This window comes from Mesitornis unicolor, unplaced genomic scaffold, assembly GCF_000695765.1.
Source record: "Mesitornis unicolor isolate BGI_N332 unplaced genomic scaffold, ASM69576v1 scaffold41253, whole genome shotgun sequence".
Lineage (NCBI taxonomy): Eukaryota > Metazoa > Chordata > Aves > Mesitornithiformes > Mesitornithidae > Mesitornis > Mesitornis unicolor.
Window position 1 is genome coordinate 33,369 of NW_010176134.1, and position 25,674 is coordinate 59,042.

At 36.0% G+C, this 25,674-nt stretch overlaps 1 protein-coding gene across 1 annotated transcript in view; it reads right to left on the reverse strand.

Annotated features, from left to right (window-relative positions):
* Nucleotides 1–1,415: 1,415 nt before the first annotated feature.
* The window catches only part of CCDC67 (coiled-coil domain containing 67), a gene marked incomplete at its 5' end in the record, with an annotated part of 35,638 nt that continues 11,379 nt past the window's right edge, over nucleotides 1,416–25,674 (reverse strand). The window contains 8 exons of the mRNA XM_010181658.1: nucleotides 1,416–1,586; nucleotides 6,785–6,926; nucleotides 12,276–12,475; nucleotides 15,078–15,164; nucleotides 16,203–16,400; nucleotides 17,940–18,045; nucleotides 18,679–18,824; nucleotides 23,361–23,573. Coding sequence (XP_010179960.1) covers nucleotides 1,416–1,586; nucleotides 6,785–6,926; nucleotides 12,276–12,475; nucleotides 15,078–15,164; nucleotides 16,203–16,400; nucleotides 17,940–18,045; nucleotides 18,679–18,824; nucleotides 23,361–23,573 — 1,263 coding nt within the window. The remainder of the gene's footprint in view (nucleotides 1,587–6,784; nucleotides 6,927–12,275; nucleotides 12,476–15,077; nucleotides 15,165–16,202; nucleotides 16,401–17,939; nucleotides 18,046–18,678; nucleotides 18,825–23,360; nucleotides 23,574–25,674) is intronic.

Genomic DNA, 25,674 nt, shown 5'->3' on the forward strand with positions numbered 1-25,674 from the left:
TTTCCAGAGGTTCGTAAATTTCTTCATTAGTTCTTTTAAAACTCCCAGATGCATCTCTCCCTAAGCTGAGGATGCATATATATTTAGTTTGTTCTCGTGTCCTTCCATCATCTTTTTATTCAGTCCTCGTTCCTCCAGCTGAGTCTAGTAATTTTCCTGAATTTTCCTGTAAAAGGTTCTTTGATGTCCTCATTTTCATTACTCATTTTATTGCAAACCGAGCCAAACTGGTATTTAAAATCTTGGTATTTTGTGCAAGTGTGATGTAGTGAATTTTGTCTTAATGGAAATATAGCTTCCAAAAACAATTTACATTTTTGCTGTGGTCTTGAATATTAATGAGACTTCATTTACTCACAAACTGGAGCTGTTTGACAGTCTGGTATTATTTTTATCCAGATTTTTCCAGGAAGTTGGCAACAGTAAATGCTGGAAAGCGGTTCTTCAGTCTCTCTCTCATTGAAATTGGTGGTTCATCAACACTGTCTGTAATTTCTGTTTCGCTTGCACAGCAATAGAATTCAGTATGAATTGCAAATAAAAGGAATCTCGACATGCAGATTTTTGGCACAGGAAGTTGAATTAACTTTGCTCAGTTTTATGTTTTTCTGTGTTGTGGAAAAATGTAAAGAATTTAGGCCCTTACCTAAAAAGTTGTCTGATGTTAAAGGGTTCCAGTGTAGTGAAACAATGAGCCAGTGTAGTATCAAAACATCAATACCAAAAGAGATGCTTTTGAAGACACGATTTAAAAATTTTAAAGTATTAACGTAAAGCACATGAGATCAGGCTCTGCCCCAGGTGAAGTCTGTAGGTCTGGCGAAAGAGGCAGTACGGGTGGCTTCAAAATACGTGCTCTGTCTATTCATGTTCTCCTCACAGACCTGCATGGCTTAGAGCATAAGAAAGGAAGAGCTCAAACTTCTCATTTCAAGAGGCCCAAGGGCTGTTTCTATAGCCAAGAATAACCAGAGCGTAGATAAGCTCTTTATACTGGGAGCTATGACATGGCTAAAGGCCCCTATTATTCCTGTTCTGTGCAATCTAGAGAATTTCTCTTGGCTGATTATAGTTTCAAGGGAGTCATTCCACTTATCAGCACTCTGTACATCACAGAATTGAAAGTATCTTACTTAATTTACCATGCTGCAACAAGGTATCTGCTGCACACAATTTAACTATGCAAAACCAGCCTGTGTATTTTAGAATATGTTTAGACTGTGATATTTTTTATTACAGTCAAGTTACAAAATACCTAAATCCTCAGGATAATTATTATCTTATTGAAGCCTTGGTGCTAAATATACATGCAACTGGCAATGTGCCTAAATACATTAAGCAGCTAGTTGCAGATTTTAGTTCTAAGAAACTCACGGGTGATTTCTTGCTTTTATTTTCTTAATTGTGTGACTGGCTTAAGTATGCCTGCTTTGCTGAATCCTGGCATAGTTTTTGAGAGTATTTTCAGAATGTCTTTGCAGTTCTTCAAGGTGCAAATTTAAACGTTCTTCAAACTCTCTTGTGTGCTTCTCTTCCTCTTGAAGGAACTTTTCTGTTGTTGCAAGGAAGGACATCTCAGGAGGAGACTGCACAATGAATAGAAAATCATGGTTAGTAAAAACCAGCAAGTACTACAATATGTTTGCATTAGCAAATTTTAGATTTGAAAAACATCTTAACCTATAGCAGCTAATAGCATTATAACACTTTATATCTCTCCAAGAAAACATGAATCTGGGCGTGCATTATCAAAGGCATTCAGGTGCCTAAATGAGATAATGTAAACATGATGTTTGAATATCTGTGCTATTCACAGCATTAGGATGTAGATTTTCCATTAAAAATTTAAGTATCCCATTAGACAGAATTAAGCTGCTTTAAAACCTCCCAAATCTTTGGTTCAGCAAAAGGTTATGTTTGTCACTTGCATAATTTAGGCCAGGACAGAGGACAATAATCTGTTTTTTTGAATTACTGAATATAACCAGTGCTGGGTACTGCTGATGGCCTCCTGTAATTTTGGCTCTCTGCCCCTGTGATGTGATGTTTTCTGAAGAAAGGAGGAAAACCTGTGCTCATTTCAGTGCTATCAACTTCAAGCCTTGATATTCTGGAGAATGTACTAAATTTTATTCGCTGCAAGTAGTTCACTGAAAAATCTTCTTTCCATTTAATAAGCATTTAGTAGACTGAGACATAAACCATACCAAAATTGGTCTTAAAATGGCTGTCATGGGATGCGGAGTTGTATAAAGCAAAGGACATGAGTGAGACTTTGCCAGAACAAGTCCCATATTTTCAAGCAGCAATTTTTGTTAATTCTTTTTGCTAATACTTAAGATGCATTTATTGGAATGTCTTTATCAAAAGGAATATGAAATAATTTTTCTTTGCCTAAAGATATGATGCTTGCTTAAATAAATTCAATTTTTGTTTGTATAGATAAGTACAATCTTATGACATGAATTTTTAACAGTTGACTGAGAAAAAACCATATAGGAGCCGCAATACTGAGTAAGAGAAAGATAATTTTCTGTCTTTATATGATCATATACTGAGAAAGATGATTGACATTTATCTTAATTAAACCATCTGTTAAATAGTTTTAATAACTCATTATTAGCCTAGAATCTCTGGTTGTGTTTTTCCTAGAACATAAAAAGGAGAGTTTATCTGTCATCAGATCAAATAGGAATGGCTTCAAATGATTTAAATCTTCAAATGTTTTGTGGAAAAGGCTAACTCTATTACACCTGTAAATTTTGATTCTAGGTTTCATGGTATCAGAATGGGATATTCCTTATTTCCACAGCAACTAGAGGCAGATTTGGTCTTTGCTTTCAGCCTGGTTTAAAACTGCCCTTTAGCAGCTTTTCAGTCCAAATGAGAAATGCTTTAAAGCACTATTTTATTCAAACTCTTTGCAGCACACTTTGAGATGAAATTTAGAGATTTCCTATAGGAAACCCCCTTTCTTTTCAAAGTACAGCAAGTTGAGCGATAGCCGGAAGTAAATTCTGAATGTGACATCATCCCTCTAGAGTGAGACAGGCTTTGTGATGTATGGGGCTCCTCAAATGAAATTCACAGATAAAGAGGACCTTCCTTTTCTCAGTCCCTCCAAGTGAGTGTTTTAACAGGTCAGGAAAGTAAAAGTGACTTAATTTGCCATATAGGAACAAGGAGCCCAAAGGTATTGGATCCCTCTGTGCCACAACACTCTTGTGTCAATCCCTGCACTAGTGGCGATAAGAAACAATGTTCATCTTCCAGTGTTTGGAAAACTCTGGAGTGAGGTCACCATCCTCATGAACACATACATGATTTCCCACCCATAGATCATCACTGTTTTTGGATGAAAAGTTGCTCCTTTTAATGCCATGGCTACATGCACATTGATCCCTCTATGGCCTAGGTCACAAAAATATCTCTTTGTGACGTTTGAATTCAGCCGTAGAGTTGGCAGGACTATTTTGAAGTATTTGAAGGCGGCTCTGGTATTATGAGGAAGACATGGGATTCAGAGGCTTTACTTAAAGAACCACCATGTGTTTCACTTACTGAATACCAGGTCTGAAATCTCTGATGCAATACTGAGCAAATAAAATACTTCCAGTAGAAGTGTAAGAAACCAGGAAAATGTGAATCTGAAATATGGATTTAATAGGTGTCATCACCTAGAGAAAAAAAGTCATGTCAGGCTTTTCCATGTGGACAGCAGATGGACATGAGTGCTCATCTTCAGAAATGTTCTATCAAGTTATGAGAGATTCACAGAGATTCATTATAACAATGTTTACAATTGCTGACTTGTCATTAGAAACATACTGGCCTCCTGATCAATCTGTCTTCCTAAAGCTAGTGGCTTTGCTTCAACTGATACCTACTTTGATGTGTTTTTCCTGAAGTACACTGTAAGCTGCAAATGAGACATATCTGAGTTCCCTCAGAGTTGAGAGAAGAACGTTTATCACTTGGAATAAGCAGATCATGGTTCCCTACAGCTCCTAACCTAAGGGTCAGACATCATTGACTATCATTTTAGATAGGTCCCTAATGCGCTGGTTTTTATGCGCTTTGAGAGAAGGTTGGATCTAAACAGGTCTAAAAGGCAGCATTTCTTGTTAGCAACTAAGCTTTGCTTCGCAAGCCTCTGGTCTGTTCTTTCTCTATATTCTTTATTGTCTTTACTGCTTTAATCCATGCCTCAGATGAGATTCATGGCCTCTAGTTTTGAATTTCTTTTCCTCAGATGATACTTTTATGTCTTTAGCTTTTCTAACTGGAGCTGGATAGAAATAGGTGAGTAAAAGGTGAAGATCCAGACTCGGAAGCACAGTGTACCTAACTGCTTGCACCAGCTGAAATGGAGAAATTGTGTAGAAATGGACTATTCTAAAGCTGCAACTAATCTTATTGTCTATTTTTAGGTTTTTTTATTTATTTTCTGAAGCTGGACATTGGACTGCTCTATGGAACAGTCTTCCCAGAGACTGGGAATGGATCAGGCAACCATTTTCTGAAGTGAATGGGAATTTCCAGTGCATCTCAGCTAAGCTTTCTAGTTTACGCTAAGGCAAGGGTGACTTTCTCTATACCTGTAACCTCTAAGTAAGAACTGAAAGGACAGAGGTTCCTGTGGAACGTTTACTAAGGTTGTCTGAAGATTCTCTACTGCGAGAAGAGATGTAAGTCTTTGTTTGAAGCCCTAGAGACTATTTTCTCTCTTCCTTAAATACCAAATAAATAATTTTGGCAGGTATCGGAACATCATCTGCAATTCTGATGTTTTCAGTTAGTGCTACAATATTCTTCAGAAAAATGGTTCCTTGTAACAACACCTTCAGAAGTTCTGAACATACTGGACATTTCACTTAGGTGAAACATCAGTCCTGAAAACTGTCAAAGAACTCTGGTTTACAACATATTGTATGGTTTTCCCCTGTTTCTCCTTGATGCAATGGCTTTCCATTTGAACATAGAACTCTGGAGCAACAGACTGTTGAACCATCTCTGCACTAAAGCTGTGGCATTCAATGTCAGTCTGAGTGATGATTTCATTTTGGTGGTGGTCTGAACTTGTACCTGCTTCAATGACATTGGTTTGGACTTAGACTCTGTACAGAAATATCCCTTTCTTAATAGTTTCATTATGTACTTTGCCCACACACGAGCTGGAGTGTGTTTTCCTTATAACGTAGTCAACTGCCTTGGCATTGACCCTGTCCTGAGTGCCAGCTGGGAAACAGTTTCCCTGCAGCTTGCAAAAGTGTCTCAGGATGGGCATTTCCCCTGGTCTGGCTGGAAACAGCAGCTTTGTGGTCTGCTGTCTCTGTCTGCCACTTCTGACAGAAGAGAGGAGGACAATTGGAGTTTATCAGATGCTCCTGAAAAAGTCCAGACAATTCTTTTCGTGATTAGCAGTTTAAAGAGGAAAACTCCCAAGACATGAGAAACCAAAAGCCATTTACTTAAAATTTCTGTGAAGCATAAGGATATAAAAATGGAAGTCAGGTCAAACACCCAGGACTATGTGGTTGTCACTGTTCTCTGACTACTGGGACACAGCTGCCAGGACCGTGGTCAGTGAAGGGCTGTGCTGTGCAATCCCTGCTTCCCAGGCAGGCCATCACTATGGAGCTCCCCATCTGCAGGAGATTCTGGAATATGGTGACAGTCTTCCAGCAGCCACATCTCTGATAGGAAAGGATATGCGTCCATTTCTGAAGTGGACAGCAGAACCAGGGTATGACAACCACAAACCACTTGAAGATGATTGCTGGTGTCACGATGCCTCTTTGCTCCTACTTATGGTGATGAGAGGCAAGAAAATTGCATATTTTGGTCTCCCCGCAGTAAATGCTGAAGACTTCCCTCTCCCCTCTCCACAGGCTAAGCCACACACCTGCAGTTCAGGACCTCCTGGGTACAAAGATGCACCTATTGCAGCTGGACAGAGAGATGGCTGCGGTCCATTCCTTACTAATCTGTTAGTTCCACTGTTTAATGATGGTGGGTTGCATGGTTTGAGATCTGGAAATAAGTGCTAATTTTTCACATGGAAAAAAATAATGGCCTGTAGTGGAGACCCAAGGAAGAATAGAAAAATACTAAGGAAGAGGATAAAGCTCAAATTTAAAAAGAGATCTAAAGTCAAAGAATTATGGAAAGCTTTTTCTAAGAAGCTGCCCTAGGCAAAGTGGTATTTATCCCACTTGTCATGGAGGTTGGTAATCTCCAGCCTATGAAGACTGAAAGAAAGAATGCTGCACTATTACTCTTTCATTTCAGGAAAAATAAGGATTGTAGCAGTTATAATTTCTGTTCCTTATCAAATACATAGAAAGAAGTTGCTGCAATTCCTCTAATGTCATCCATCAATTGAATTCTGTAGAAACTTGATTTGCCTAACAGCACTTAAGGCAGCAAGTTTGCAGGCATCATGGAAATACACTTAAAGCAGAGTGTCCTTAAGGAAGGGAATATGAAGCAGAGTGCTCCAGTATAGAAGCAATGAGATAATAAAATGTAGAACTCTCTCTCACAGTCACATAATGGCAGGTAATTATCACCATCGTTATTAGAACAGAGGTATGGCCCAGTAGGGGATGTTTAATCTCCAGAAAAACTCCATTTGTTAGGATAAGGTATTTCCACTTTTGCTCAGCTGGCACTGCATAAATAATAATGACAACAGCGTTGATCTAATTTTTGGCTTCTCCAAGGCTGCATTTGGTCCACAGATGGATCTTTGAGAATATATGTGTTATAGGAAAATACTTACTGATAATTTGATTTCTTCTGCATTGTGAGCAGGGCTCAGGAACCTGCCTGTTCTGCCCTTTTCAGGAAACAGCCCACCAAAGCCCAAAGGATACCCCATTGGTGGTGATGGAGATTTATGATCTATTTTCTTTTCATGACCTCTGTGAAGTGCATGAGATGATAAAGCACTGTCACTTCTTGAACCTGTGATACTGCCTTGGCCGTGTAAAGCAGGAGTGCAGTTTCTGTGGCACCCACTGGCTGTGAACGTAGCAGTCTGCTGCTGTTCCACTTCCCATGCGTCTTTCTTTTGGAAAGTTCTAAAAGAGATAAAAAATCAAAGTATGAAAACCAGCTAAAACTCTAAACTATCTAAGCCAAGGTTTTTATTTTACTTGTTTGTGCAATTTTGATTGCTTAGCTGTTCAAGCTGCTTCATGCATGCTGTTATATGGGCATAAGTTTAAGCCCAGTTGCAGCAATTTAGCAGCTTTTCACCTAAATTACTGTAAATATCTGAGTGTGCCTTCTCTGCCTGCCTCAGCCGTGACTTAAATCCCACTAATTTAATTCCTTTCACTGAAGCTTAGGTTGAGTAACCTTGCCGTGTAATTATGGCAGGACAAGAGCTAAAACACAAACTCACTTCAGTTATTGAAGATACCAATAGTCCTTAAGTGGTTGTTACCCATCGTTTGCTGAAGGTTGTCATCCCTTTAGCTTTTTGGTGGAAGAAGCTATGTAAGCTTACAGGGGGATAGAACCTAGAATGAATTTAGCCACACAAATAGAAGAAATGAAATATGAAAGTGTGAGATGGGAAAACAAAATGTGTTATTAGTGGTTGGATAAATAGTAGGCTTTGATCTAATATTGCCCTTAACAATGACGTTCAACTAGCTAGAATTCAGAATAAATGTTTACATAAGTTAAATTAAAAAATAGCACAGGAATCTTTGATCCTGCATTTTTACTGCAATACAAATTTTGCCACTGATTTAATGATAATACATTGGAGACTAATATGAGAAATAAAGAAATATTTGAAATGCGCTTTTTAAAAATTATACAAGAGTGTGCTTTTGTAACAATAAGTGATTTTTTCAAGCTTACAAAAGAATTTTTAAGTATTTTATTATGATGTTCCATAACTCTTGTATCACATTTACAAAAAAAAGAAGAATTTGCCAAGCACAGGGAGAGGACAGTGTTTTCTGCAGAAAGATCACACCATCATTTTTGAATCTTAATTTAAATATTTGGTGTTGGGAGAGGGTGGCTGTGCAGTCTTAATGGACCCTGCCTGTACATACGCCCTGAAACATGAAACTGAGTACTCCATAAATGGACTGTGCAGAGCAACTCAGAAAACTAATGAAGAACATATTTTTCTCTGATTATAGAAGAAGTAGTGATTAAGATACTCTGAATGCTACAAGAAAGCAAATTATAAGCATGCTGCTATAATATTATTATTACTATAATATTATTATACATTCTAACATAAAACTCGCTGAGAATATTCACCAAACCTTCCAGTTTTCTAAATCACCTAAAGTGTTTACCTTTATGGGGGCAGAGTTTTCTCCTTCCTTTCATGCTTTTCTTTAAATAAATATACTCTGCTCTTTGGGCACAGGATAATACCTTTTTTCTTCCCTCTCCCTGCCCCGTCCCCCCTTTTTAAGGTCCATTCCGTCTATTGTTTGGATGAAAAAACCTGACACAATTGAAGATAGATGGCATGAATAATAAAATCTCAGATTTTTTTTCATCTTGTGTTCTGACCTTTTGGGAAGCAATTTCCTCTGTAAACCCACAGTAAAGTCTATGTGATCTGTGCTCGCTCTTTCCTCCATAACTGCTTCTCTGTGTATTTGATAACAGTTATTACTGCTATGTTATAGCTTACTTCACTAAGGCCAGAATTTTCAGACTGGGGTGCCTACAGTTTGGTAGCTTTTAGATAGTAAAAACAGACACCTTCCGCCCCCCGAAAAAAGGACTGATTTTTTAAAGGAGCTCCACTTCCTACTGTAATCCATAGGATTGCTGGGGCTGTTTGCTATCTTGGAAAAACATGACACCTACATTTAGGTGCTTTGATATGGATGCTATGCCTTCACTTCAGACAGATTTCACAGTTGGTGTTTAAATTTCTGCCAGTTCAGTGCAAAATAATAATGAAGAACAGAGTTCTACTTTGAATACCAATGTAAAGGTAGGCAAATATCTGCAAATTTGTAAAAACCTGTCCATGTGTTAACACCGGCAATGCAAATACACTGTAAGTGCAGTTGAATAACTTACACTTTCAGTGGGTTTACTGTCATAGAGAATTTAACATATACACATACTTCACAAAAATAATATCTCTGTTGACATGGCGACATATGGGACAAGAAATGAAAGAACAATGTGCTCACAAAGGGAATTTATATAAACAGGATCAATTTTTTCAGACTTATGTATAAAATCAGCCTGGTCGCTATGCAATCAGTGACTTCAGTGGCACAAAACAAATTCCTTGGCCAGCTTGTTCTGGTTGACATACCCAGCCTTGAGAAAGAAAACAACGGATTATTATTGTCTTCACAGTTCTTGTTGCTTTTACCTTGCAAGTATAACTGCTAGCTTGATTTTAAAAATGGTTAAAAGAGATCTCTGAAGAGATTGTTTTCACGGCTTCCAGTTTATTTACTGAAACAACTGATACAGTGGTATGACTAAGAGTGTGTGACCTCCAAAGGGTATCAAAAAATCTCCTTCAGAGAGATCCTTTAAGCGACGCCCAGCTGCCTTAGTAGGCATTGAGTCCTAGCCTTTCCCCCTCACTTTTGCCAATGATGAAAGTGCACTTCGGCTTGACCAGTTACCTATTTTGTGTGTATTTATATGGTAAATAAGTAGCCTTTGATTTAGGAACCCACATGTATGTTTTAATTTTGGAAGAAGCAGGCTAAACACATCAGCCTCATCAGAGAAAGCCCTCTTCAACCATGCCAAAAATTAAATCAACTGTATGTAGCAAAGGTCTAAAGAAAGGATTGAAATTTTTGAGGGTGGGGAAAGTTTATGTAAATGGCAAGTAGAAGTAAGTCAGTTATCATATATAAGAACAGTAATTAATTAAAGTGGTTACAGGAAGGATGTGGCCACAGTCTCTTTTAACAAAAAGATGCCATTCCTGCATATCTTACTTTGTAATACTTAGAAAGTCACTGAAGATTGAAAGAAAGAAGAAATCGTGCCTCTTTCTAAATTGCCAATGTAACTTCCTGCAATTTCCTGTATTTTCTCTAGAGGTCTCCTCTCTTGCTAATGACCGTGCCCATGCCTAGGTTTCTAGTACTGGTTGTGAGACAGGAGTGAAAAATACTCTGGAATACACTTGATTGAAGACATTTTTTTTCATTGTGCAAACCTTTCTATGTTTCTGAATGTAAACAGGAAAACCAAAAAGTGCAGCTTCTGAAAATTACTGTTCAAACACAAACACACCCCCTTTGCACAAACACCATGTTTTCTATTTTTTTACTATGTTAAAAAAGTCTTTGTGCCCTTTCTCCAGTGCCATAATTACCATGGAAACAGAACTGCAAATTAAAATAGAAATAACATGGTTTATGCTCACAATAAAATAAAACACACCCCAGAGTTTAACTGAACCAACATCAATCGCCTGGTTTATCTGCATACATTTGATAGTCGAAAATTTAATTTCAGTTTTCTGAGAAAATCTTGAGGCAGTTCCCTGTTTGGGAACAGAGAAGTGACTGTATAGAGAGGGCTCAATCTTAAAATGCATGGCTGGCTGATGTGTATGTACAGTGCATGTGGAGTTTGCACATTTTTTGAAATCTGTGTATTTATTTAGCTAAATAGCTTTTCATTTTGAAAATCAAATGCACATTTTAGATCCTGAAAATGAGGCTCAATGTATGTGTTTCACCAGATTAGTTAGAATCGTAATTTAAATCGTGTTCAGTAGTGTGGTTGAGATTCAGTTCTGAGAAAGTTTAGCTCATCCAGGTTTCTCTCTCCCAATTTTGGTTTAAAATTGATCTTCAATGGCTATGATATCAAAATCCTGCAAATTACCTGCATAGTTCTATTGTCTCTTACACTTAAATTCTCATTAATGAAATTTCACCATTCCTGATGTACAGCAAGTGTAATTCCTGAGAAAATGGGGGAAAAAAAAAATCTTTCTTTTTTTCACTTGAGTTGAAGCATGAGCAAAAATTATGCTGACCAATTTTTGGTGAGATTAGAAGACCTGCAGGTGCAGAGTAGTCTGTATCTTGGTTTGTAAATATTTCTTTCAGCAAAACCTTCCACGTAATTTGAAACTTAGCAGGAAAACAGCCATACTTGCCACTTCCATATATATTTATGTGTGTATTGTGTATATGCATATATATATGTGCATACATACATATAATATATATATTTACATACACATCTATTCTAACTCCAACACTAAACATCATATTTAAAAGTAAATCTTAGGCAAGAATGTAGCTACATGTAATGGTATGCCTTTCTATTTTGCAGGAAGAAAATAACTTTAAATTTTTCCAAAGACTGAATGTACGTGTTTGAAATCTTAACCTGTACAATTTTGGCTCAAATTATTTAAACTGTGCGTCACAGAATTTTTTTACATTAGTGCTATCATGTAAGTTGTTTATTACAAATGATCAAACTATTTAGCTTCCTATTAATTTTTACTTTCCTGTACTGAAAAATATTGTTTTGCAGGTAGTTTAATTTTCTTTTCATTATTGCAACACCATGATTATAAGATGTTTGAAGGTAATTCAGTGCTTCACTGAATATAAGGAATTAAGAAGAAAGTCATTGCTACAATGTTTTCTATGAGTCTGAGTATACTTAAGTCTCATTATTTTTCCCCAACAAGAAATTTATTGTAGTAATGATTTATTTGGGGCATCTGAAATTATGTTTCTTTTAAAAATCAGGCCACCCAAGAACACCAAAACTAGACAAGGCATTAAAATACGTTTAATGAAACTCCCAACAAATGAAACTGGCGGGACACAAAGCTTTTCAGCAGGGGCTGTAGTTCAAACTGCTTATTAAGATAGCCTCCTGTAGAGCAGTTTACCTCTTATGTTGGTTTTTATATCCTTTCCTTGTCTTGTTTTTATCTGGCAGTAAAAATCCATTCTGTCTTGTTTTGCAAAACCTGGAACTAAGAATAACTTAAGCAGCACATAAAAAGTTTTTAAAGTTGTTTCATGTGACAAATATTAAAATAATGATCAAACGTTTCTGGGACTTCATTTATTGACAAATTCAAGGAACCACCCAGAAAAAATGTAGGAAATTCTTACAAATACACTAACTGATGTAGGTCTGATATTTATGTTGATGGGAGTTCTGAATGAACAGAAACAGAAAAAAAGCTTAACAGTTTGGCCCAGTTGGATGTTTCCAAAAAAATTTATGGGAAGTTTTATATATGTGTACAATCTAAATATTACCTCTCTTCCTTTTCTTGCATCTCTGAATAAGTTTGGTGGCTGTGCTTCGTTTCTCCAGGCGTATCCATGCGACCCAGTATCGATATTTCTGTGTCATTGTGTAGTTTAACAAAACTATCTTGTAATCCTGCATTCTCATGTTGCAGTTTGTGAATGGAAGCTGTGAAATTTCCATATTCTTTGTTAGGTAAATCTATACTCTGCAAAAGGAGATAAACCCATCATTAAATAGTTTTTTTTTCCACAATAAACACATATTAGTATTTTTAACAAGCAAACACAAAGCAATGTTCTATGCTAAAGAAAGACCTAGCTACCATATATAATCATATAGCAATCATATAGCACTTATAGTAAACCAAGAGAATTGCCTCCAGAAAAAAACCAACACTGTGGATAAATGGTAAAGAAAAGATAGCCTCTGTAACACAGTAAGACAAATTAAAACTTCTAAACAAACATGCATTCAAAATATTATTGTAAATTCATTGCTTGCTTTGTAAAACTTATGATATAAAACCAACCATAACAGCTATAGCTGCAGACTGTATTGCTTCCTCCAGTAACAATTCCACCAAAATCAACAAGAAAAATTATACAAGTTTATTACTATACTAGATACAGTGTCTGTCTACAGGCATAATTTAATATCTGTGTCTAGATACAGTCATCAGCAGTTTCAGCAGTAAGGCCACATTGGCACAGTGCTCTCTGTCTGTGTTACTAAGCCCTGCTTCTCGCTTGGGTTGGCCCACGTGATATAAAAATCAAAATACCAAAAGTGCAAGCAACCAATGCACTGCACCAGGGGCTAAAGAGGACCAGCAACTGGAATATCAAGAGAGGAAGATGGAGAACGGTTCTGGAAGTTGACTGCCCAGAATACCCTGTTCCTTTTTTGTCCTATCACTTATTCCATGAAGCCTGTGCTGCACACTGAGCTAGCAAATTTGGAATTGCCTCTCCGCAGTATATTGCATTGCGCTGTGTAACTGCACATTTGCAATAACAGCACACTGTCATCAATTCAGTCAGAATTGTCAGAAAATTCTCAAAAGATTTATCACATTACACATAAAACACTAAAAATCCACACATTTTTACATTGTGATTTCATATATTTCTAAGTTTACCTTACTCTGTTGGAACCCAGTAACTCATGACTACTGAGGATTTGTCTCTTAGCATGCTGCTAGCCACTTGGGCTCCTGTACCTGAAAGCTCATATATTCCTTGCATTAACTGGTCTGATGTCATCTCTTCCTACACACCCTGCCTTGCTTAGCTAGTTTTAAGGGAAATTCATGATCCAAGCTGGCATGGAAGCACGAGAAAGTATAAGAAATGTTAATGTTTTGTGCAAGGATGAGGGGGCAGGGGCTCAGCTGTGTCTCCCAAGTGGAGAGGAGTGGCAGAACGGAGGAAGAAGGAGAGTGCTCTGTCACGCTATCACCAAGAACTTTAGAATCAGCAGTACAGTTATAATGGCGTGAACTCCAAAACTGAGCTGGCACAGCTGCATTTCTTTTGAAATCTAAACAAGTAACCCTGCCTGATGATGCATTACACCATATTGACTTAGGCTGGCACTAGTCTGAGGAGTCCGTGCAGTGCTCTACTGTACTGTATAAACACATCTGTAAAAATCTCTCCAGTCCCTGCAATCTTAATACTCAAATACCTCACAGTCGTTAATGTTTAGGTCCTCACAGTACACTAGTAAAGTAGGAAAGAATTAAGTTCACAAACGCATTGATATGTGTAGCAACCTTAATATATCTAGTAACTGGATTTTACAGTTAAAATTTAACAAACACATGATATCTACAAGGATTCTTGTCAGACAGCTCTTCTTAATCTTCATGAAGAATATCACATCCATCTATGTTTCCACAATCATATATCACATATACACATACACTTTTTAATATATATATATATATGTATATATACACTTATATACACATATACCTATATTCATAATATTGTCTATGTATATATAGGTACACACCTACATCACCCATACATCACCAAAAGACATACATGCTATTTTAAGGGTGTTGAAAATGTCACATTCTTTCATGCATTTGTCAGTCTACAGTAAGGCAATTAATGGACTACAAATCCCCCAAAGATATATTTACAGTAGTATTTACAAGCAACATTCCAGTGTTTTTTTTCTAGTGATAGATACAGTAACTGCAGATGTTCTGTAAGCAAGGGACGTGTTGAAGCTTTTTGTGGAAGGCAGTGTATTTATTTATTATATCCATAGAAACTATAGCTCTATGTGATATTAAGGCACACTATTTATGATTTAAACTTTAAATATCCATTGTTTTAAGAGAAGTAAATACTAAACTGAAAATAAGCTGCGGGGCGGCAAAATGTGTCAGTTTTTTACACTGTTATGTAAATATCATATGAACAAAAGGGTAAAATAGTAAAAAAGTGACATATCTTTGTATGTGAGAGTGATGAATGTTTAAAAGAAATATTTTGTGAAATAAGTGATGTCACTTACAAAAAAGAGGCTCCCAGAGCCTGTATAGTGTCTAGACAGTTACTGAAAAATTTAGCTTACTTCTAGATTATTACAAGGCCAAAATTATTCCTAGCTATGCCCATCTGCAGGCTGTATGTGAATACTGCTTGGTTTTGATTACGTCACACACCTTATTTTTACTTATTTTTTTACACAAGCCCGAAATCTCTAAATCTGCCAAGATCTCAATCTACATTTACAATAAATACAAGTAACTGTTCTTCATATTGCATACATTAAAAGAAAAAAAAAATTACCGTGCAGCTTTTACACTCCTGGTTTTCCACGATCTCTTTTAGATGTGTGTTTTCAGATTTGATAACTTTGTATTGGAAATCCAGCAACTAGGAAAAGATTAAATCCTTGGTTAAATACAAGAATATTACTGTTAATTTGAAATAACACTGAGTATAGATGTATGTAAGTTTAATTCTACAAAATGTGCATAAAGAGCTATGAAACTAACTATAATTTTTTTAATATACAGCAATACTAAAGCAGAAAGTCTCAAATCATCTATAAAAGACATACAAATGCAATGCCTCTGATTTTATGTATCTTTTTGAAAGAAGTAATCACTTGGGAAAATAAGAGAGGTCACATGCAGTTATGAGATACAAAGAGGGACAGGTATTGCAGGCCACTGAAACTGGATGCAATCCTAGTTATGGTGCCTAGGAATGACATCCACTTTTAGTGGCAGAATAGGGAATATGGCCTGGTAAAGTGTGCCACACAGTAGGAGATGTCTCTCATTTTCCCACGCGCTAACTTTCCTACTGTCAAAAGTAAAGTATTACATTAATCACAATTTTCGATTTGCAGTGACCATCTTGGAAAACTCAGAGATACCCAGAAACCTCTAAACATGAAGGTTCTTTTGGTTTGCAAAACCAAGTAATGAAGATATATTTGTTTTTAAAACTGAAATTTGCCCTTAAAACACTAGTATCTTACCATTTCCAGCTTTAAAATTACCAGAATTTTCTAAGCAGGTTTGTAACAAATCTTCAAAATATCTTCAAAAAGTTTTTTAAAAACTTGAAAAATTAGGACATGTTCTAAAATAACCTCATAAATAGTTTTAATGATAGATCGCATATAATAACAACGAACTAGAAGTTTTCAAGATCTTTTGGATATTAAAATGGTCGCTGTGTTTGATGGCCCGGATGAATTGCAATTTTGATGTACAATTGACATTTACTGGTGTTTTCTTGTTCCAGTATCAATTTGGCTGCTTTAGTAATACTGCACAGATATTACAGCACTGCTGATGAAAACTACAGCAAGAAATGTACTGTCTTTTTTCACAGATAACGTATGTCATGATCAATAGTGTGGAGTAAAATGATCTAGACTGGTTTTGCCTGCTTGCATACCTGTTGTTTTGCTAACAATTTGTCTTTTATCTCTAACTCCATTTTTAACTGTCTTTCCAGAAGACTTGCTTTCTCCATGATAGTTGCTATAGTGATCTCCTTCTGATGGAGCACTTCTGTCAGGTCACAGATTTCTGTCTTCATTCGTTCCTGCTCAGAGCAATGGGACTGCTCCTCTTGATAAACATGGTTTCTTATCTGTAGCAAGTATGTTTCAAAAAGAAAAAATGCTGTGTGGCAAATATGATTGCATCATTTGCTACCTACCACTGACTTTCTTTGCTGTTGCCTCCAAGACACCAACTATTTTAACCCAATCAGATTTTCGAGATGGTATAATAAATGTCTTCATGAGTCAGTGCACGTAGCTTTATTTAGTTTTACATCTTTTTTCAACCCTTCTCTTGTGCTTTCATTTGCCTATTTAGTACTAGAAATTAACAAAATAAAAGGCATTTAAATTAACATTTTAAAGAATGTAATAAAAATAATGTTAATTTGAAGAATTGAAAATTATGGTAAAGAATATCCAAGGAAATATCCATTCAATAAACCTAAGTATGATTTATTTATATTGCTCCTAAGCTAATTTAGGTTTAAAGTAAGTTTAATGCAGCTTAAATTAGCTTAGAAGCAATATAAATAAATCAATATAGAGACTCTTTAATGAGAAACTATGTTAGAAATAAGGAGTATATATGGTAAATTACTTCAGGAGAATTTTTCCTGCCATTATATATAAAATATAAGTTCGAGCTTTCTGCACTATCTTTTGTGCAGAGTTCTCAAAAAAAATCAACACAAAGATTGTTTTCATCATCTTTCTACTATAACCAACAATTTAGTACTGATAGAGTTTATTATGTGAGAACTAAAAGTACAAAAGCCAGCATAACAACCTTTGAACCCATTTTAATAATTCCTTGCAGAACTGTACAGAACCAGTAACAGATGGCATTTCATTTTTATTTATGTAAACTACACAGAAATACTGGAATTGTAAACAAATAGATGTAGATACAAAAACCGTAAAAGCTAGATCATGGCTATCATGCCAAAATTGCTGCATTCAAGTCAGCTGCATCCAATTAGAGATATTCCTGCTTACTCAGGAAAACCACGCCATGCCTGTAAGAGGAGTTCTGAGCGTCCTCTACTCCCAAAGTGTTTTGGCCTGTTGAACCATTCCACAGAGCCATGCCACTACTGCCTGCATACAGCACTTCTGAAATCTGCAATGCAATCTGAGGCACAGTTCAAACCAAAGAGCGCTGCTCTAGACTGTGCAGCAAGTGACTGATCAAGCTTCGCCTTGTGTGGGTACCTGCCATCTTGACTTGTATCAGTTGATCTGTTGGCATATCATCTGAGACCACCTACTAACTACTGCTTACCTCCTATAGCCTATGAATACTCATAGCCTTGGAGGATTTATTACTTGCATGGTATCATCTGAATCACAGCGATGCTTAAGCGTGGTCTTTTCCATTATTTCCTTGAAGTAGCTAACTCTGTTGTTAGTGCACAGAATCAGAATGTCAATTTTACAGCTATACAACTGCCTCCAGAAATTTAACCATATATGAAAACTTTTTAATATATATGAAAACTTTGTGCTCTCCTAAAACCACTCCTGCTGTCTTCTGCATATGCACATACCCAAGGTCAGTACTTTGCTCTCTTCTAAAAATCCTATATGGCAGTTCAGATCTGGAAATACTTAATAATATGAAATACCTTGTTTAGCTCTTCCCGTTGATGTTCTTGACCTTGTGCCAATAGTAATAACTCAGCATTTTTATTTTCTAGTTGCTCAGTAAGTTGTACACAAGATGATTGATGCCTTTAAATAAGAAATAAACAAAACATGAAACAAGCAGAATGTCCAATAACCTTTACCTTACAGTATCCTTGCCACAGTGTAAAACTGTGGAAGATGTGCTCACTGATGAAAAAAACCCAAACAAACAGAACCAAAGTTTTGGCTTAAATCAGGTTGGATCTTGGCAGATTTCTAGACATTAAGGATAATGCAAATGCGTGCAGAAAGCATCCTGAAATGTCTTGTAGATTATATTTCATATAATCTCAAATAGCTACAGTAGATTAGATAAACCATAAAAAGAAGAACATTTTACTCAGAGGAGGTTAGGGAGAATCTTAATTGCACTACTTCCAACATGTTTTAATGCTGAGAAAATGAAAGACACTGTAAACATAAAAACAGAAATATATGAAATGCATTGATTTGTAAAGATCTAGCAGCATTAAAGCCTTTTATCAGAGCCTGCATCTACTGCCTGCAATCTTGTCATATATAATTGCCAATGAAAATGTTTTTTTCTAAAATTATTTAGAAGCTGACATTTGAATCCAGAGTATCTTTTTAAACGGATTTAATTTAAATCAAATGTAAGAAAGAAGTTATTAACTCAGAAGTATATGTTAACTTAAATATTGCCTTCAACATACATACTTTATTTGAGTTTCCTGCATATCTTTATACTCTCTGATTTTCAATAATTCTGTATGCAAGTGTTGGCATTCCAATTGTATCCTTCTCCAGAGAGCATCCCGTGACTGCAGCTCATTTCTCATTTCTGAAAAGCCTGCCTCCATGTTCTAAATAAATAAGCAAATACAAAGATAGTTAATAAAATTAGACAGTTCAAAATACTGTATTTTAATACATAATTTTTGATACCTGTATAATTTGTATGAAAGGTCATACATGTTTTTATTTTGTGTTTCATTTCTGAAAAAGGCATTGCTTTTGTGTCAGTTCCTTCCTCCAGAAATGCCATCTAAAAATCAGATGCTGACTATTTTTTAGCTCTTGCAATATTCCAATGCATCTATCTCTGAAACTATCATAGAAAACATCATTCAGAAGCTCTTTATAGTACTAAATGCATCTAAAATGCATAGTTTGCTTGTTTCAGCAGGTTCTGCACCCTAGAACATACTTCACATACAAGAATCAGTTCTTTACTATTTTCCTAACAGCATTTCCGAATTTATAAGCTTAAAGACTACAAGGCTAGAAAGGCGGGATTAGGTGCACATCTTCATTAAACATTGCCTGGAAGCTTGGAGTAGGTAACACCTGGACTTACGTACTTAGATAAAGTGTGTGCTCAGTCATCTCCAAAACTAGTCCTATCTGCATGGAGTTAACTGCTTTATTTAAATAAATATCATAAAATTTTCAAGTAGTCACAAAAAGAACTTTCTTAGGAGCTCCACAAATTTTATCTCTATTTTACCTTTAATTTCTGATTGATAATGTCATAGACAACCTGAAGACACACATGACATTTGGCATCATAAAATCTGAATTCCCCAAAAATGTACTGAAAACATATTAAAGATAAGGACTTACAATATAATCCACAAATAACAAAACCAGCAATAATAATTAAAAAGTTGCAGTAATAATATCCAGAGAATATTTATTTCACAGAATCACAGAATCACAGAACGTTAGGGATTGGAAGTGACCTCAAAAGATCATCTAGTCCAATCCCCCTGCCGGAGCAGGAACACCTAGATGAGGTTGCACAGGAAGGCGTCCAGGCGGGTTTTGAACGTCTCCAGAGAAGGAGACTCCACAACCTCTCTGGGCAGCCTGTTCCAGTGCTCTGTCACCCTCACTGAGAAGAAGTTTCTTCTCAAATTTAAGTGGAACCTCCTGTGTTCCAGCTTGTGCCCATTACCTCTTGTCCTATCATTGTTTGTCACCGAGAAGAGCCTGACTCCATCCTCGTGACACTCACCCTTTAAATATTTATAAACATGAATGAGGTCTCCCCTCAGTCTCCTCTTCTGCAAACTAAAGAGACCCAGCTCCCTCAGCCGCTCCTCATAAGGGAGATGCTCCACTCCCTTGATCATCTTTGTAGCCCTCCTCTCACTCAAGATCAAAGGCATATTCCAGGTTAAAAAAAAAAAAGGATTTTCCAAGGATGTTGATCCTTAGCCTTTAAAACTATTACACTAAAAACATTAGTATTTTTCATAATTCCTTCATTTTATTTCAACATGGTTTCTATGTTTAAAAGCAAAAATAAAGTCTTTAAACTTTCAAAAGACAACTGGATCCCAGAAATGACACCGCAAGCAGGGAACTTCAAAGGTTTATTTCCCTTCGAGCCCCATGTTAGAGTGACCTTCCTTCCAAGAAGCCTGTGGGTTTCCTCTGCCTGAAAGGGCTGCTGAAGTCAGATATGAAGCGCTTTTGCGTTTTTTTATAGGGCTGCGCATACAGATTCATTCATCTTATCCTTTGTCAAATTAAGGCTGAGAGAGCTTTTTTAAATTCTGCAATGCAAGTCTGGGTATATTCATGTGAAATAAAGCTTAATGAATTGTTAAAATTGTCTGCAAGACTTGCTTATGATCATCTTCATGACTTCAACATTCAAGAAATAGATGCAAATTTTTTATAATATATGAATTTGGGGGATGTTTACCCCTCTTGATTTCATTCTGGGGTGGACAAGCGGAATGAATGCAGCGCAACTGTGTGGTGGAAGTCATATCATCTGTGGCAGACTGCAGTCATCATACATACTTACATAAATTGTATTTTCTTCTGTGAATTATAATAATAGCAGGAACAGCAGCAGCCACAGCAGCAGCCACAATAATAATTGAAACAGCACTTCAGGTCAAGAGTTTCACACATCACTTCAAAAAAAAAATCACTTAGATATGTACTACTTATTATTTTTAGGAAATATCTATTGCATCTAGTTAAAACATCAAAATGAAAATTTATTTTGAACCAGAAAACTTTAGATTTTGTTCAGAAAATATCCAATTAAATATAACTTAAAAAGTTATATTTTTTAAGTTTCAAATTTAAAAAATTACCAAATCCTCTTCTTCTGTGAAAAGTTTTGCTTCAACTAGCTTGCCGTGTTTGATATCAAAAGGAAGTCTCAAAATTTTTCTGATCAGCTGCTGTTCTAATTCTACTCAAAGCTGTTCAACCATTTTAATACAATTACATGCTGTATTTTAATGTAAATTAATGTCCGTTAGCTGACTTCATGTAGCCTTTCCAAGAATCAAGCCTACTGTGTGATGTTTGCAGGCTGCCTCTCATGTATGGCTGCAATGAAGTTTGTCAGACCATTCCTAAGGTAGAGAAATAGTCTGCAGTATCAGTTTGGACCTTCTACAGTTTGTATTTTCTGTACAGCCAACAAACATGCATTTCACTTTATTACCATTTCCTTGCTAATTAATAGTATGAGAGAAATATTTAGAAGCAGACATGAAATTATCATAGGCATATAAGATAAAAGAAGCATAATACTAGGCTTGCTGTCATTGCCATCAGCCTTGTCCCCATCAAGGTTCCCAACTACTCCTCCCTCCTTTACCCACATCAGGTACAACTATTCCCATCCTCCACTCAGCACTCCTTCACACAAACCTGCTTACTTCTGGCTGACAACAGGCCTTGTACTTCCTTCTTTCTCACACAAGCATGCCTAGAAAAAGATTTTCTCTGAGCTACATGTTTTTACCATACATTGACTTTACATCAGTGTTTCCCTTCTGCAGCTATTTGCAAATGTGGCTTTTCTAACCAACACAGAAATATTCCACAAAATCAGCACAGTAATTTGCAACTTTCTGCCCTTTAGCTGATAAAGTTATGTACATCTAGCTCTACTTCTACTTAAAATGTCTTCAGTGCTTCCTGCAGCTCCTGTATTCTGTTCACACGATTCCAGAAACCATCTTGCTTGAAGTTTTCCTTAAAGGCACAATGACATCTGCTCTCTCTGTTGGACAGCATCTATCCACCTGCTTCAATTGCAATAGACTAGACTAGACTAAACTAGATGAGACTAGACTAGAACAGACTATTTCAGTTGGAAGGGACCTAACAACAAAAGTTAAAGCATGTTACTAAGGGCATTGTTCAAATGTCTTGTAAACAGTCAGACTTGAGGCATCAACCAGCTCTCTAGGAAAGCTGTTCCAGGGTTTGACCAGCCTCTAGTAAAAAAATGCTTCCTAATGTCCAGCATAAACCTCCCCTGGAGCAGCTTTGAACCATTCCCGTGCATCCTATCACTGGGTACCAGGAAGAAGAGATCAGCATCTCCCTGTCCACTTTGATTTGTTTCACTCCATATTCTAGTCCCACTACTTTCAATAGGAAAAGTGCCTATTTAACAGGCTCCAAAGCAGAGGTCTTTGCTTGCATACTGATAATGAATAACTTGGTGAACTAATGTGCAGATGAAATGTATGAACAACACATGTGCTAAACTTGGCAGTTCTTACAACACCTGAAATTCACCTCCACCACATATATGTTAATACCTATAAAGCATATTGCATATGAAGTTGTAACTCTGCAAGGTTATCTATGAGCAGAAATAGATTATCTTCCTCTAGAAAGAGTGAAAGTCACTGTAGGCCACTCAATATATTACTGAACCTGTAAGTGCTTACATAAATAAGCAAAACCATAATTTATATGTGTCACCAGAAAAAATAACCATTACAATCTCATTCCTGATCTGTTTCAAAAATAGCTAATAAAAAAGGCTGTAAAGATCTTGTATTATCTCAATGTTGTCAAAACTCATATATAATGACCAAAAGAGGAGGCCCAAATGGCTTTTTTCATAGATCCATGTTACGTTGAAAAGCGGTACACTAGGGATAAGATGAAAACTGATGGTTCTTCACATGGCTAACAACTTAAAAATTAATTTCTTGCAAAATCTCGTTTCAATAATAAAGTATACTATACAGTTTTCTATATACTTATTTACTAGCTATTTAGCACAGTGTACAACAGAGTGTAAATCAGAGAAAGATATTTCATAGAGGTAATTTATATACAAGGAACCAAGTGAATTACGCTAAGTTTCTGTAGATACTATGGAAAGTTATAAAACCCTAGATAAACAGACAAGAATAAAATATACTACTACATATCAAACATATTTCTATTTTCTCTTCAAGTGTTACTCTTTGCAGCTCATTCTGTGTTCCTGTAAAGAATAAACCTAATGCAAGGATCTTTTATATAGGCATCTCAGGACAACTTTTTAAAGTATAATCCTAAATACTTAATGCTCTGACATTAATTCCACAGTCATCATGAAAAAGAAAAACTATTACTACCTGGCACTGGTCTTGGTACATTTTTAGATCCTCTCGGAGTTTCAGGTTTTCCTCTTCTAGTTTATTCTTGTTTATTGCTATTTCATTCACAGCTGCCTTTAGTTCTTCAATAATCAAATCATCCTTTTCACTTCTGGGCTGGTTATAGGTAATTACCTCTTCTTGATTTTGTTTCTTATTGCTTACTTGGAATGGGTAATTCTGGGTCTGCTTCTATAAAACAAGAAAATCTTTTACATTAAATTGAATAATTGTATGTAAATTGTTAGCACCAAACCATTACTACTAAAATCATAAAGCTATTTTCGTTTTCACCAGTATTTTCTTAAAAAAAAGGGCACAATTGGAACAGTTTACAGTACTTCTTTACAGGGTGCTTCCATGTTTTAGTCTCAAGTTCAAGGAAAATGCTTCAGAAATTTTCAAGGGCACAGATTTTTGTCAAGGATTTTTCTCCTCTGCTGTGTGTTTCCCTAGCACTTAATTAGCCCCAAATGTGAAAAAGGTGATTATGTTGACGTACTCAAAGCAGTTAACTATAAAAAATAATTTGAGAGAAATGTACCTCTTTGATTCATTGACCTCAGTAGGAGTCAATGTGTGTGCGCCTCAGGACAGAAATTAACCTTTGACTAGAGGTCTAGCATTACACAGTTCATGTATAAACAGCTCAGTTACTAAAGGAACTGCACTTCTTTGATATCATTATCCTTAAACTTGGGGAAGATCATTTGCACTTTCCACAGTCCCACACTCCATTCAGTTTCTAGTACTACTTAAAATCCTAAAACCAAAACTTCAGAAAATCGGTAATGCCAGTATTTGTGAATTCACAGGCATCACGAAGAAGCAGAATTACTATGGTAACTGGTTTTGCTGTTTAAAAAATCATCCACATTGATCCCTTTACTTAACAAACAGCAGTAATCTTTCAGAAGACTGAGAATTAGCTGAAAAATTACAGCAAAATATAAACTGGAAACCATATATCATGTGTAGACATCAAGCTGAGCAAGAAAATGTATATTAAAAATAAATATGGCTACAAATACCATATTTCATTGATAAGGACTGCAAAAAGGCACGCTTTAGATAGCTTTTGATGTCATCGGCTATGTTCCCCTAATTTGTGTTGGCTTAACACCTGAGTATAACTGACTGTTGACTGCATATCAAATAAAAAGCCAAAAGAAATTTGCAGGTAACTTTCATTTCAATAGGTAATAAGTTAAGATCACCCTAACATCTAAGTTACAGAGTGTGACATATCATGTCAAAGCACCCTGTGAAAAATATAGTGCAAGACTCCAGCTGGAAATCCAAGAACTCACAAAAGAGGACTTTGAGATTGACGCAGGACCAATCGATGCTTTTGAAACAGTTAAGGGCTATCAGTCCATCAGACTTCTATTTAATAAACTAGTTGGTGTTATGTTACAGTTGTGAAGAAATTGTCATCAAAGAAAACTGAAAAGCGAAAACTGTGGATGATCACCATGAGCACTCCATTTTAACTTCTCTGACTATAGAATCAACATGCATCAGTCTGTAGTTTTGTCGAGCCAACATCTTGCTTTCTTAGTACATTTGCATGGAAGCTCAATAGTTGCAATTTAATGCTTTCAGCATCTATAAACAAAAGTTAACTGTCATCCTTGGAAACTCTGTATATGGGTAAAGAGTTTCATAGGAATTGTTAAGAAAGTGTTTCACTAGATTTAAGATCCAATAAGCTTAGTAACAGTGGAAAAGGGGATTACCAGTCAGTAATGTAATTGGCTTCCCTTTACTTAATTTTCAAGCTGTCTTGTGGACCAGTTAATATTTAAATTATTTTCTGATTTTTTTTTATTTTCAGAGCAGGATAGGTCAGCAAGACATCATTAAATCAATATTTTGTTCTGGATTAGGAGGAATTAAAAAAATAAAAATATGATAGATCAATACGCTATATAAAAAAGTAATAAGCAAATAGACAAGTAAAAATAATCACAAAGCCATCCAAGGACTGAATGATAACTTGAAAGCTGAAAAAATATGTCAAGAAAAGACATAGGTGATCCAACAAACAACTCCAAGAGTGATTTTGGAGTAGCATAAAGAAATAAATTTTTTTGCATAATTTATATTAATGTATATTTATGATCTTCAAGAAAATTAGGGCTATTTTAGATTTGAGGGAACTTTGTGTTTAAGTCAACACAGTAATGGCATGTACTACTTAGTAAGATACTTTTCAATAACTTGTCATCACATTTAATTGCATATTAGTAAATAGCATAGAAGATAAAAGTGTCTCCAAGGTATACTTAAA